This window comes from Nymphaea colorata, chromosome 6 (assembly GCF_008831285.2).
Source record: "Nymphaea colorata isolate Beijing-Zhang1983 chromosome 6, ASM883128v2, whole genome shotgun sequence".
NCBI classification, from domain to species: domain Eukaryota; kingdom Viridiplantae; phylum Streptophyta; class Magnoliopsida; order Nymphaeales; family Nymphaeaceae; genus Nymphaea; species Nymphaea colorata.
The window spans coordinates 25,436,609-25,452,177 of NC_045143.1; the positions used below are offsets into that span (position 1 = coordinate 25,436,609).

At 38.2% G+C, this 15,569-nt stretch overlaps 2 protein-coding genes across 7 annotated transcripts in view; one reads left to right on the plus strand and one right to left on the minus strand.

The window, feature by feature from the left end:
* Nucleotides 1-6,369, plus strand: LOC116256489 (COMPASS-like H3K4 histone methylase component WDR5B). Of its 5 annotated transcripts, none has more exons than XM_031632867.2 (4): nt 1-288; nt 2,064-2,231; nt 4,956-5,650; nt 6,023-6,369. In XM_031632867.2, exons 3-4 carry the CDS (start codon nt 4,994-4,996, stop codon nt 6,308-6,310), a joined length of 945 nt encoding a protein of 314 aa, XP_031488727.1. In that variant the 5' UTR covers nt 1-288; nt 2,064-2,231; nt 4,956-4,993; the 3' UTR covers nt 6,311-6,369. The 5 variants fall into 5 exon arrangements, with proteins under 5 accessions (XP_031488727.1, XP_049934450.1, XP_031488728.1 ...); XM_050078493.1 differs by having other exon boundaries at nt 2,064-2,224; XM_031632868.2 differs by having other exon boundaries at nt 2,064-2,183.
* Nucleotides 6,370-9,460: 3,091 nt separating this feature from the next.
* LOC116256062 (protein transport protein Sec24-like At4g32640) overlaps nt 9,461-15,569 on the minus strand; it is a 63,791-nt gene continuing 57,682 nt past the window's right edge. For both annotated transcript variants that reach the window (XM_031632216.2, XM_031632215.2), the window contains exons 20-24: nt 12,369-12,529; nt 12,111-12,290; nt 11,466-11,554; nt 11,146-11,177; nt 9,461-10,247 (exon numbers count right to left, since the gene is read on the minus strand). In XM_031632216.2, coding sequence (XP_031488076.1) covers nt 10,141-10,247; nt 11,146-11,177; nt 11,466-11,554; nt 12,111-12,290; nt 12,369-12,529 — 569 coding nt within the window. In that variant the 3' untranslated portion in view covers nt 9,461-10,140. The remainder of the gene's footprint in view (nt 10,248-11,145; nt 11,178-11,465; nt 11,555-12,110; nt 12,291-12,368; nt 12,530-15,569) is intronic.

Here is a 15,569-nt window from a genome sequence, read left to right on the forward strand (position 1 = left end):
CTCTTCCTCCTCCCTCTTTCTCTCTTTCCCCCCTCAATCTCGCAGGGCTCTCCCTCCGACCCTCTCCATCGCTCTCTCGCTCCCCCTCGACCCCCACCATCCCTCTGCTCTCTGTCGCCCTCTCGATTCGTTCCTTCGCTCTTCTCCCCCCTCTGCGCGAGCCAGATATTCTCCGGCACCTAGAAACCGTCTTTTTCTCCCTCCCGTCGCCGGCGTCGAGACCTTCGCAGTCGCCGTAGCCCCTTCCGTTGCCCTCGCTGCCATCTCCCTCGCCGTCGGCCTAAACAGGTTTGCCGGCCACTCTCTCTCCCTCCCTCTTGCTCTTTTCCTGTTCTCTTCCTCCGACGGAGAGAGGGGCTCCGGGCGCAGCCTCTTCTGTGCATCGGCAATCCGACGCAGGGAATGGGACTGCCGGCGCACAGGGTTTGCTTTGGCAGTCGCTCTGTCCTTTTTTTTCTTAAAAAAAATTAAATTCCTTTCTCTCTCTATCTCTCTACCCTCTCTCTTTCTCTGTCTGTGTATGTTCTCCCTCTCTCTCTTTCTCTGTGTGTGTATGTGTGTGTGCGCGCGCGCTTGTGTGGGCGGTGCATTGGCCGGCCGATGCTCACGGGGCTGCTCCAGCAGGCGGCAGCCCCTGTCTCAGTATTTTTAAAATCTCTCTCTCTTTTCTGCTTGCACCTGATAATTTGCTGATTTTTGTGTATGTTGTGATCTGATAATTTTTTTAAAACCGGGCTTGGCATAATCTACTTAATGAAAAGCCTTAATCAATACATTTTAAGTGTCTATTCATTATATTAAGAACAGGAAATTTACTACAATTTGCAAAGATGATTCTAGTGAACATGCATGCTCAAGTCATGAAGTACTATTGGCATCCAAAAGCTTGAAGGCCCACGGTTTGCATGGTTATGACATTCCAGATGCTTGTGTAAGTACATCTATATGAAACGACAATTAGTCAAGTTCGTATTCGACCAACTTTTGTGACTTTTCGGTTACATGGTTCACCTATTTTTGATATTCTAAAGTTCTTCATACGTTCCTAAAGTATTCGAAGTAGCTATATGAAAAATGTTCAGTAGAATGATGTAACTCACATACGATTTTACCAGAACTTTGCTGTCTTATCTAATCCAGAGATCTTTTCAGCTGAATGGTTTCGTTGGTTTCGGATAGATAATACAAAAAGGATGGATTGACTCCAAATGCTGTAGGTTACAGGCAATGAAATGCTTACTTAGTGAAGTCTTCTTACTAGAGGTGGTCAGTTAATCATCAACGAACATGATTTGAATGTGTGTTGTTTCATGAAATTGTAGGCTACAGATGGTATTTTAGCTTTTGTTACAAGTTTAGCAGCATATATATGTGGAGATAAATATAGTTCTTTCTTTGTATAAGCATCTCAATTCAAGTACTGTAGGTATCCAAAAGTCTTTAGCTAGTTATTCTTTGGTTTCTTGAATATTATGAAGTTAACTAGTGAGGAACTTGATCAATTAAACTTATGTAAAGGAGAAAAACTTATGTTTGATCATGCTGTGTTTGAAGGTGGTTAAGTTTCTAACATCAATAAAGTTTAAGCTTATTTTTTTGAAATACGGGTAAAATTTGAGGAGAATTAAGGAAAATTTACAAAAAAGTTAAAGAAATAAAACAGTTTAAAAGGAAACAAATACCCTTTGCCACCTAATCCCTCTCTCTGGGAACCCTCTTGCATAATATCTCTCCCTCTCTCAAAACCTTCCCTTCCCTTAATCTGTCTCTCTTTCTCTCTCACACACACATTGATGTCCTTCATTGGCTTTTTGAGTTGATGCGTGGGCGCTTCTGAAGATGATTTTCCTTAGAGTTGGATGTATCTCTTTCTTTTCATAAGTTTTGTGGCCCATTCAATGGTTTCCAATTGAAAGGATAAAAAGTTTATTTGGTTCCATTTTTCCTCAAATTCTTCAATTGTCTTTGACTTAAAAAACCACATATCTCACATAGTTATTTTTTTTTGCACTAACCAATGAGGATGTGTTTAGTAATCTGAACTTTCCTTTATGATTTGGAAGACAGGTGTTCCCCTTAGAAAGGCATTTTAAGGGTAGAGGAACCGTCATATCTTCCAAGGTTGATAGTAGGCAGTCTGAGGGAAATTGTGGAACTCCATCATCAAGACAATTCTGAAAGTTGTACGGTCACAAAGTTAACTTCCATAACAAAGGGTTCTCAGGTTTAAGGTTCAGATTTTTGCAAGATAAACACTGCCTTATGGTCAATGCTTCAAAAGAATTCCTGTCTTACATGGTTTTGGAAATTGGTTCTTGTCTTTTGCACCTAGTGTATATTGCTTTTGCTATAAAAAGTATATGTTTTGTCATGGTTACCTAGCTACAAGACAAGATCATTATAACCCTGTAACTGAAGGAAAATGTTATCTCTCTTATTGTTTGGAGGTCCCTCGTTGAATTCCTTGTTAAAATTCTTATTTTGGAATTATGTTTCAGAAAACAAACTATATGATCAGGATCATCTTGTTTGAAAACTTAAGAAGTCATAAACATGTGTTCTTTCGATGTTGTCAGCTTATTTATAAGGGTTTGAAGCTATATTGTCATCCTTTGTTTGCTTATAATACTTGATCAGTGTTGGACATGAAAATCACATGGATAAAGTTGTCTCCAAGCATAACTCCAATATGAGTTTCAACTTAGGGTTTTGAAACAAGATTACCTTTTCATTGATGGTTTTCATGAGGAAAAGAATATCATTTTATCTATTCCTGACAGTTCTTGTCAAGTTGGTTTCATTGTAGATGATTCATTTTCAGGAGCTAATATTAGCTAAGATGTTTAGTTAATTTAAAAACCAGAGAGATGAAAGCTTGCCAGAGTAATTTTTTATTGGCTCTGCATGCTTTGGTATTGTTGCAGGTTACTATTTTAATTGTGTTCTCCTTGAGCGTGGCCATGGATGTAGTTTTCTTGGGTGTTTTCGATGAGGTTGTTTTTCTTGGGGAAATCCTAGCATTTCCATAAATTCCAAAATTTTAGGTAAAAAATAAAATAAATGAAAAGGTAAATGGAGCCATAAAAAATTTATAGGGCAGGGACTACATGAATTAGAATTTGCTAATTAAGCAAGTAATGTGCTACATGAATTTTTCTAAAACTTTCAATTTTATTTCCTTTATTTTTTTGAGAAACGACACATTCTTTTTGGAATGCTATTGCAATATTATCACTAGAAACCCAACTTGGCAATAAAATGGAAACATCATGATATTTTCCTGGCGGGAAGGCTTTTTTTTGGATGATAAAAACACAAAAACTTGAAGATCTTAGCAATGTTTATGACTATGTTTGTAAGAAAGCATTCACATTTCCCAATGATGAAATGTTTAGTAATCTGAACTTTGCTTACAATTGGAAGACTGGTGCTCCCCTTATAAAGGTATTCTAAGGGTAGAGGAACCATTATGTTTTCCAAGGTTGATAATCGGCAATCTGAGGGAAATTGTGGAAGTTATTCTAGCACCAATTCATTTTTGCAAGTTACTGTATTACAAAGTTAACTTTCATAATAAAGACATCTGAATTTGAAACATAGGATATTTGTCAAATCATCCCGTATGGACCATGGTTTGTAATAGTTCCTGTGTTACGTTTTTTTACAAATTAAACCTTATGTTTTGTACTGTTAGTGCATATCAGCTCTGCTGTTAAAAGATGTTTGTTTTATATAGTTAGCTTATATCCATATCTACGAAAGGAAATGTTTTGCTATCCTGATTTCTTTTTGTGGTTGATATATTTGGGTTTCTGTTTCACAAGGGAAAGCATATGTATGTCATTTATGTGTTTAAAATTTAATGACCTATAAACTGCATGTTCCTTGGACGTATAATGTGCTCTCTATAATGGTTTGTGTAAAAATACAAGCTTTTGAAAATGGCTTGGAATTAAGGCTTCAAAGACATCTCTCATCAAATATCATATCACCTTAATCACTTTTAATTCTTCACTAATGACACTCAAAAGGATAAAATTACACTCCAAATAATAAAAAAGCTTATTGTATACCTAAGGATGCATCTTAAGATGCTTTAAGTATGAAAATGAGGGGAAATCCTCTTATAATACAGGAGTCTGGATGCAGCCATTGGAGTGATCAGTGAGCTAGGTGATTGGCCAATGGACACGGCCAATTGCTATACAAATCCCCTCTTTTTTTACAACAAAAAAAAAAGATATAACAGAAAAAAATACAGCAATATGATGGAAAGTATAATAATCTAACATCAAAACATATATACAAATATTTATGTATATTACTGTAATTGCAAATATGCATGCGCAAGAGTGTATATATATACCGGATTTGAATCCTTACATGTAACTGGTTGATCTGTTAGAATTAGATATCTACCGGATTTGTTAAGGAAAGCCTAAATCAATTTGAGTTTGATTTACTAATGAGGTCTTGGACCAGATGTGCTTTCACGTTTGGATATTGGATAATATCTGAACAGTTGACATTCATAGGTAAATCTTATCTGTTTCAATAATATTGAATAACAGAATTATGTAATGACAAAACTATGTCTCTGTTTTCCAGTGAAAAGTCTCAAGTGTCTAATTTTCATACCATGAAGGCATGAAGCATATTTTGTTATTGAATGTTGAACTTAATTGTCCTTCTTGATATCTTGGAAATTCTTGAATAACTTGCCATTGTTGATTCACCCACTGCCTGATAATAACTTCTTGTAGAGATAAGAGAATGCTCAATGTCATGATATGATATTGACATACCTAAATATTTGGTTCATTGATCATTCCTCAAATTTTTGTAAGGTGCTTCATCATGTAAACAACTGTTTGCAGAACTTACCTAGTGAGGCCATGGTTTTGTTCTTGGTTCCTTTCATCTCCCCGGCTTATACTTCGCTTTTGATGCTGCAGGTTTGCAGCTGATTCTGCTGCAAGACTGAGCAGAGGTAATGTCAAGCACCCAACAGCAAAAACGGCCGCCTCCTTATGTTCCGTACCGTCTTGCTCATACAATGACGAAGCACACACGGGCAGTATCATGTGTAAAATTCTCAAATGATGGGCAGTTATTGGCTTCATCCTCACTGGACAAAACCATTGCCATCTTCTCAGCCCAAACTGGCGCACTCATTTCACACCTGCATGGCCACTCGGAGGGGATATCGGATCTTGCTTGGTCATCTGACTCCCGCTATATCTGTTCAGCATCTGATGACAAGACTTTAAGGATTTGGGACGTTGCAACTGCGGAGTGTGTCAAAACCTTGAGGGGTCACACGAACTTTGTCTTCTGTGTGGACTTCAATCCCCAAACAAACCTCATTGCGTCTGGTGGTTTTGACGAGACCGTTCGGATCTGGGATGTTAAGACGGGCAGATGCTTGAGGGTTATTGATGGCCATGCTGATCCTGTTACCTCTGTCAACTTTATTAGGGATGGTTCTATCATAGTCTCTGGTAGCCATGATGGATCATGCCGAATCTGGGATGCTGCCACTGGTGACTGCCTCAAAACTCTAATTGATGACAAGTTCCCAGCTGTTTCCTTTGTTAAATTTTCTCCCAATGGAAAATTTATCCTTGTTGCCACTTTGGACGATACTCTTGTAAGTTTACCTTGTCTTGCCTTGTGTCATTCAATTCTGCCACTGCTAGAAACCTATTTTCATGTGGAGAATCTGAGCAAATCAAAATACAAATTGGTCTCTGATGTAGTAAAATTGTTGTTTGGAACATTGTTTATGGTATTGCATCCTTCAGAATGAATGCTTATTACTGCCTTTGGCAATCAACAAATTTCTCCATTTTTGATAGATATATGTACAAAAGAGCCTAAATCGTTGCTGTGACCTTCCAGGCCTTGGAGATCTGTTTTGTTTCACGTAGAACATTCTTGTTTCGTCCGTCTAGACCCTTCAGGCTTTTAGCTCAATCCCTTGCTTTTTTTGTATGCTGACATCTGTGTGCTACCTTTGCAGAAACTATGGAACCACACTACCGGGAAGTTCTTGAAAACTTATACTGGCCATATGAACAGAACTTACTGTGTATCTTCAACTTTTTCTGTGACTAATGGTCAGTATATTGTTAGTGGGTCTGAGGATCGTTGTGTTTATCTGTGGGATCTCCAAGGAAAGCACATGGTACAGCGATTAGAGGGGCACACTGACACGGTGATATCTGTGTCCTGCCATCCTACCGAAAACAAAATTGCTTCAGCTGGACTAGACAATGATAGAACTGTAAGGATGTGGATTCAGGGATGACAGACTGCTGTGAACTGAGTATGTTATTTTGAAGCAAAAGATGTGCTCTCTCTCTCTCTCTCTCTGAGGTTGAACCAATCGCATTTGGTTACTGATTCTTCCAACCTCACTTTTTTTTTTCTCACTTTCATATCTTTTCCCTTTTTTAAAATTTTCTACAATAACCCTTAAGAAACTTGAAAATTCAATCTTAAGACGGGGTTTACTATTATATACAGGTGAGACCGTGAGGAAGAAAAAGTTGAAAAGCTGGTTTTAAGATAAAACTGGTCGAATCCATTCTTCTTGCTCCTCTTCTTCCCTTGCCTCCCCTCCGTCCTCTCCTATTCACCCTCTTCCGATCTCCTTTGACCCCTACTTTGTACATTGTCTTTGGTCTCGTTACTTGGAGGCGGATTTGGCTTTTGATGGTGCTTGCTACTATCTCTGCCTTACTGGTGTCCTTTTAGTTAGGTTCGGGGCATTTAGGACCTTTTGCTTGAGTGTCTGGCACCTTTGTATTGTTAGCACCCCGACTTGGTCTTCGTTTGTTGCTTAGCCTCGCCCTTCGGTGCATCGGGGTTCCTGCTAGCGACCCTTCCTCAGTTCCCACTGCTTGGCTTGCTAACCTTCTCTCTCTCTCTCTCTCTCTCTCTTTTTGGGTATCTGGGGCTAGTTCCGTTTGTTTTGGCAGGTTCTGTGTTCTTGTATCGGTTGCTTCTGGTGGCTCTGGCAACCCTGTCTCTCCCCCTCTTTTTTTGCTGACGTACGTGTTTTTTTGGTAGTGTTATGCATATCTCTTTCTCTCTCTTAAACTAAGTGAATGATGTTGCTGTGCAATCTTGCAGTTATAACTAACATATATTAAGTCAGTAATGTTTTTTCGAGTTTTAAATTTACTATTTTAGGAAAAAAATTAACAGCTCTTCCAACCCGCTTTAATAATAGGACAAATACGTCTTCGGATTTCTTTTTCCTTGGCTCTTTGTATTGTCAAAGTGATGAGACTCAAATGTGCATTAGTAGAACTCCGCTGTTTCCATGAAGTCATTAAAGGGGGGCGTTTGGAAAGCTAATATTTTACTGTAGCACTGGAATAAAAGTTAAATGGAACGTTGTTTTTTTTTTTTAAAAAAGAACCGCAACAAAATCGGTACAATAACGCCGTTTTTTTTTTGGGTTATGTATTATCATATCTGCATTTAAAGTTTCAGCCAGTGCAACTTTAATTGTCAACATTTTTCTTCCGCTTCCCAAAGAAAGAATTGGAGACTCGGCTACTCCTTCACGAACTCAACCTGCATGTGGCCCGCGTAAGAGACGATAACGATCACGTAGCCATGGAGGATCATCTCCTCCCTCACCACATCTAGGGGTACGAACAGTAACCTCACGAAATTCTACCTCTGCTTATCGGCTACTGAAGAAGAAAAAAGAAGATTGAGAGTTAGGGGTTGGTTCAGGGCTGAGGTTCGGGCCTGAGAGTGGGAGCAACAAAATCTGCTGAGGCAGTGGGAAGATGGAGGCATAGCGAAGCTACCGCAGGAAGGAGGGAAGCGGAAGGATCGGAGCAGAGGTGGTAAGGAGATGGTGAGGTTTGGAGAAGAGCAGGAAGGACCACTAGTTAACAAACATGTTGCGGGGCACACGCAATGATGGAAACCGGATGGCCACAATCAACATTCCAAAGCATGCGCTAAACGATTTCCATAAGCGGCACCTGCAAACAGGACGCACGCCCTAAGGGGAAAAATTTGGCCATTGAAAGGTAAGAGATGAAGTGGGCTCCATTTCACTGACTTACTTTTCTTTGGCCTTGGAGTAAATGACCATCCCTATGCCTTTGTTGGTCGGACCAAGCCAAGTGCTCTTACCCTTTTCATTTGCAGGAAGGACAAGGATTAAAAAAGTGTTTATTAGGATTACACCGAATAGCAAATAATTTCGTCAACTTTAATGAAATAATGAGGCATTTACCTGAAATTCAAGTTAATCTAACTCAATACAAAGGAGAATTCAGATATGTAGGATTTGAACATATGACATCGGGTTAACCACAAGGGGCGTCATATGTGAAGGCAAACCACATGCCCTTTGCAGCACTGTTACTCATCAGTTGCTTTTGATATTCATCCACTTTTTTTTTCCTCATTACTTGACTGACTGCAGAAGGCTTGATCTAGCCGGATTTCTATTGAGTTAACAGGCAGGCAGCCAAGGTTAGATCGACGAGGCCCCCAGGCATACCTTTCTCGACCTTTTGGCCAATATCAAGTGTAGACACCCAAAACATGAGAGATGGAACAAAATCAGGAGACCAGTTGTAGGCCGTCAATAACATGCCGAAAAAGAAGTCTTTTTTTTTTCCATAATGGGGCAGGGTTCAATGCGAGAAGAGTGACAAGATCCCAACAAATCCATCTCTGTTTTATGAATTCTATGGCCTGATGCCTGCTCCTTCCTATAGGAGGAAAGAAGAGAAATGCCCATAACATGAATAAGTAAACTCAAGTTGAAGAATCTATATCAAGTCCTATCCCCGTTATCTACATAACCGTGAGAAAAAGCTAATCTCCTGCAGGTCTAACTTTCTCCACATCCTTTGCATTCCTTTGCATAGAAGTAAGGGCACTAACGAAGATAAGTTGATAACATGTGTTGCCCCACAACGCTGACATACTTCACATAAAAGTGAATAATGCACTCGGATTCCAATAACAGAGACATCCGCCACTTGACAATTGCTCCCTGACTCAGTGAGACCAACCGCTGAGCTGTTGATCACTAGTATGAAACATGGTGTTCGCCCTCCGCCAGTTGGCATTTTAGACTGCCGAGCAGAGCAGAAAGGCTGCCCAGTGTCAATTCCCGTGGACATCTCTCCTTGTACAAGTCGATGACCTGCAACGTTTAAGCCCCCGCGCCCACGAGGATCGATTCATATAAACTAAGTAGATGCAATAGATTCAAAACTGAGCTAAGAAGGAGAAAAAAAGGGTGCAAAATGAGATGCACACCCAGAACATATTTAATATGCAATATGATGCATGTCTTTAGATTAGAGAAAATTTGATAATTTTATTTGTAATTTCTAGGAAAAATAGGAAAACGGACAACACAAACCATCTGGAAGCTTAGGCCAAAGGACTAATCTTGGCAACGAAACACAGATTCAGTATAAATTCAGGAACCCCACGATCATATGCTCGCAGTATAACAAAATCAAGTTCACAATCGAATACAATTCTGCTCTCTTTCTCTCTCTCCCTCTCTCTCTGTCTCCACAAATGAAATTACAGGAGCTTGGATAATGCACTCATACAACTCAGGCTCAAACTGCAGTCAAATTAATACATTACGGGCAGCCTCCATTTTCTATGAACAAAGACCCTTACACAATAATCCCAATCATTCGGTGAAGTTTAGAGAAACAAGAGTAACAGAGTTGATGGGCATACAGATGGTGCCCAACTTTTCTTTTTTCCAAGCCAAGGAGGAACAGGGGGAAAAAAGGAACACTCTTATCCTAAACCCAGGACCCTCTCCATTTATCTTACACTATTGTCCTTGAAACAACTTTAATATGGTTAAGTCAAACTAGCCAAATATCCGAATCCGTTTATTACCTTCTCTTTTCTGATAAAGAGCTCTTCTGCACCTGGATGTTGGCAACCTCCACCAAATGCATCAAAATTCCATTTCCCAATCTGAGATCCCAGAGACTCAACAGCTGCAGCGTGCAAGAATGGCCTAACACAAAACCTCTTGAATTGCATTTTCCAGATTGAAACCCCAGTATGTGGAACTTGGATATGGACCAAGGATTTTGATCTAGATCCTAATAAAACAGGTCAAGACATTTTGGTCTGAATTTGCCTATGGATATGCACGAGGAATTCCACATACGACAGGCCTGCTGGGGTCTTGTCTTCCACCATATATGAAAAGAATAGATGCCCTGGAATACAAGACGAAAGATGATATCGCAGACAAAAATTAGTTTTGGCAACAACCATTAGTTTTCACTTTTGAGATGACATATAACCCCTGGGTGACCAGCGGTTGGAGACTTGCACTATTACATGTGATTGCAGGTTTCATTATCTGTGGTAGTGAATATTGCAGCGTAAACGTGACCTGATAATGCATGGATTTTTTGATTACATAATCATCATGTGCACATAAGGACAATAATGACATTAAGACAGGTAAAAAACATATCAATGTGTAGTTGTATCATCAAAGTGGTCAAACTAAATGCCAGTCATGTCCTTTACCACTTACATGATCAAGATCATGCTGCAAACATGTACGAATGACAAAATATACTCAAAACAAAATGCATGATTATTCAGAAAACAGTTACAATGATTTTAACAATGGCATTATTGCAGAAACTATACATGAACAATTTAAGTGCAATAAGAATTACTTGCAATCAATTTATAAGCATTTTTTTTTTCAACTCAAAATGATGACCAGATAGAAGAATAACAGAAAATTGCTCTGTAGAAAATATGATGATGCGTAAAAACGAGTTCTAAACAATATAGTGGAATTTGACTTTAATTCAGGATCTGATATGACTACACAATGGATTTGAGTCGGAATCTGGATTGTCTAGTCACTAGTGACTCAAATCCATTTGGTTAAGAAGCGGATCGAGATTTTCTCTAGGTCTTTTTACTGTCAGCAGAGTATTATCATGTTCTTCTTTATCTCTCTTATTTTTTAGTTGCTTTATAATAAATCAGTCCCGTTAGATACCAAACATGTACGTGTGTGTAGCATGTCCATCCATGGTGCAGTAAAGCCAAGGACAGTGAAAAGAAATGAAAGTTACCAACACAAATTACCTGATGGCTCTCCTTTTCTGCATAATCTGAATCTGCGGTAAAGAAAAAAACAAAAGCTTTATTCAGAAAACATAAATAAGGTAAAGCCCTGTCAGTTCATAATCAGATAACAAGCAAAACTGACTCATGCAATGACATAATGCATGTGACTTGACATCTAATGGAATCAAATGAGCTCATCTAATAGACCAGCACAAATCCAAAATATTGCATCAGTTTTAGTACTTTATGACTAGAACAGAGTCAATAGCCCAACTAAGTCAGATGAGCTCCAATTATCTCATGCTTCTGATTTTACTTGGAACTGGAACAGATCATACCGAAGGTAAGAACATCTCTGGCGTCTTATATAATTCACCACTTCATTTAGCTTCCTTGATAGTTCATTGTCAAACTGCTGTAGCAAAAACTGCACATGCCAACAAAGTCACTATAGGCGGCCACATAAAAAATGGTAAAAAAAAAATATTTACTAAAAAAAAAATCCATACGTTAGACAAGCTATTTTCTCTGTCTGATGTGCCATCATCTTTAAGTAAAATGTATCTATTGCATTTAATTTCCAAAAATAAGGTGCAATGAATTGCAAGCACTTGCTATGATTCAGACTAGACATGCAACACAACAGAAAGCTGGATTTTAAAGCCATGGAAGAAAGAGAGATGGAAATCCAAAAAACATAGACAGTCCATGCACTTGATACGACGGAAAAGTCAAGTCTCTGCATAAAGCATCTGATGTCCAGTAGAAAGTGTATTCAAGTTGTCAAACATTTCCTTCTTCTTCTATCCTAATTTAGCTGTGACATGTCCCACACTATAGAATATCTAATGCATGAGATTAAGATCACCCTGCTCCCCCAGTAGAAAAAGTAGCAAACTGGAGACTACTGAGTGCTTCAAAGAGCTACATTTAATGTAAACCAAATTTGAGACACGAAGGAGAAATAAACTGTCAAATACTACCTGATTAGAAATGCTATCCACAGATGACACACCAAATAGTTGCTGTAAAATGTCTGGGTTGACAGAATTCCCAATATATACAAGACAATCCTCGCCATTTTCCAAAAGAAAGATTCCATTGTCAGTTATATGTTCACTTGATAGTGGTAGAGGAGGAGGCATAAGTGAATCATTTGTTTCCTGCAAGTTAAAAATGTTTACGTCAATTTCATGCATCATTCAGCAACAAGAATGTTTCACTAAGGATCAATATGGAACCTGATCGATAACTGCCTTCGAAGTGAGAGTATGGATAGGCAGCATTCTAGGATAAACAAGCGGAACTGCAGAAGATGCTGAGAGGGAGGCAACATGACTGATCCAGTAGGACCGTTCATCTATTCGGCCATCAACGCGCAACCCCACACTTTTTACCAATGCTGAAAAGAGCAAAAAATCTTATAGGTTACCATCGTTTTCCACTTAACATAAATTACGTTAAATTAGCATTACTTCTGCAATAAAATTTCCAGAAGTGAATTGGACCACAATAAATCATTTTTATCCAAGTGCGAACAAAAAAAATATTCAGATTATCCAGTCATTCATGCAGGTTAAATACGACACAGTTAACTCTTATAAGTAGGTGAAAAGTCAAGGCTACTAGCTAGATATAGTGAAGAAAATGCTCAGATGAATTGATTTTACGCAATTGATGCATATAGCAGAAAAACCGAGTTGCTCCTCAAAATTCTGAAATAAATACATAAGGATACAAATCAAGAGAAGACCTAAGGATTCAATGCAAAAGAATATGCAAAAGGAGCCTCTGGCTCTGGAAACTGGAATCAAACCAGGCCACCTTTCTTAATCTGAATCTTACACAACAGACCAAATGCATTTGATTTCCAAATATGAATTTATCTGACAGAAATTATAAAATTCCCCAGGGTATTGCCACAACTTTATACACAATCACATAAACTATAACATCAGATAGGACATGCCTTTTGATGAAACAACTCCCAGAAACGTAATTGTACTGTTTTTGCTACATATTCTATGTGAAAAACAAGATGGGCTCACAAGCATTAACATCTTCGGCGTTTGATAATAGATATGGCCAAGTTTATAGGCCTAGGTGTACAAAAATGTGTTTCATAACTGCCACCAGGTCCAAAATCAGACGTTTAATAATAGTATTTTCCATTTAGAATTGATTAGAACAAGATAATTCAAAACACTAGAGATCCATAAGCAACGTAATGCAATAAATGACGATACAGTGAATTATTAGCCAACAACATCAACAAATAAACTAAAGTTACATATGTATAGAGAAGAAGCATGAAGTGCAGCAAGAGAAAAAAAAAACCTAAAACCTTTCAGGAAGCCAGGAAAAAATGAATTGGAAAGGACTGGGAATTGAACAAGAAATCAATTAATAAGTGAAATAAATTGAACCGAAAGCAAATCAGGAAGCAAGTGGGAAGTGAAAAGGAAAGGGGGAAACAAAGCAAAGTAGAGGGAAGAGGAAAAAAAAAACGTCTACAAGGGTAAAGCCTTGTCATGTGAAATGTGTATTGAAGAATGGTCTATTTATTAACTTTAACTAGCCTAATTGAGCTTAACCCAATAATGAGACTAAATTAAACATATGGTGAAGTATAATAACTAAAGATTTAAGAGTCAAAACATAAGATCTGCACATAATGGACCCAGCTTGAGATCAACTCAAATGAACATGCTCTAGCTCGGAATGGCCAAAATCAAGTTTAGCCCAAACAAGCAGTGTTAGAATTATAAACTTGAAGTCATTAGGTGGTCCTTAGCAATATTTAAAAGATAGGAGTTCTCTTTAATCTTTTTGCCATTTTACATTGATGTTATTTGTAAAACTTTACCACAACTCTAATCTATTTATTATTAAAATTAGGATTAGTTAATGATAACTTTGCTCTCTCTCAAGGACTGCTAGTTGTAACATGGTATCCGGTGATTTGTAGAGAAGTGTGCAAACTCAGGAAGGCTATAATGGACTCAAGCAGAGTCCTCATGCGTGGTTCCACAAAATTTTTGAGGTAGTTTCAAAAGTGCGGATTTGAGAGATCCCCACTTGATCACTCTTTATCAAGAAGAATTCCAAATGTATGACTATTTTAGTAGTCTATGTTGATGATATTATAGTGACATGTGACTCCGATCAAGAAAAGTTGTTCCTTCAAAAATACATTGTAACGAAAGATCTTGATCAACAACGATATTTCCTGGGTATAGAGATTGCATGCGGCAGGGAAGATGTTGTCCCAATGAAAGTATGTACTGGATTTGCTGTAGGATACTAGGATGCTATGAACTAAACCTGCCACTCCGCCTATGATCCACGCATACATATTCATGATAACCACTCAAAATTAGTGGATTCACAATCATACATATCCTTCATTGGCAAGCTCATTTATATTACTATGACCAGTGCAGACATTAGCTTTGCAATGTGAAATTTGAGTCAGTTCATGGATAGACCTAGGAAAGTTTATTGTGATGCAACATTAATGGTAGTCAATTATTTAAAATCATCTCCAAGGAGAGGAATTTTGTTCACAAAAGGCAAGTTCTTGAAAGTGGAAGCCGACAACAATGCAAACTATACAGGCTCAGTCAAAGACAAAAAGTCTACCATAAGATTATGTATATTTGTGGCTGACCAACTTATATCTTGGAGAAGAAAAACGCAAGGAGTGGTATCTGGATCTAGTGCAAAATCTGAGTACATAGCTATGACTCAAATTACGGCTGAAATGTCATGGCTAAAAGCCTAAATCCATGCTGATTAACCTGTATCAGTCCCTCCTCCAATGAAGATGTATTGTGATAATAGAGCAGTCACCTACATTGCAAACAATTCAGTTTTCCATGAGAGGACAAAACATCTTAAAGTGGGCTGCCACTACATTCGTTCAAGGAGGAATGATAGCCACCATCCCGTATCATCTAAAGATCAAGCTGCAGATGTTTTCACCAAAGCTCTTCCTATTGATAATTTCTCTAGATGTTGCGACAAGCTGAGCATGATTAATATCTATGCTCCAACTTAGAGGAAGTGTTAAAACACTAGGTGGTCCTATGCAATATTTAAAAGATAGGAGTTCTCTTTAATATTTTTGTTATTTTACATTGATGTTATTTGTAAGACTTTACCGCAGCCCTAATCTCTTTATTATTGAGATTAGGATTATTAATGATAACTTTTTTCTCTCTCAAGGACTGCGGGTTGTAACACCAAGCATTAAAAAAGAACATTTTTTATTTTAAATTGAAAGGCAACAAGATGATTTGAAGTGACTTTCCACTTTTAAACAGACAAAAAAAGAGAAAGAAGACACCAAAATAACTGTTCTGTGCTATACTGTGAAAGATATGGTATATAGAGGTTTTAAACAAGCTTACCCAAATAACCAGCTTGCCTGGCTTGAGCTA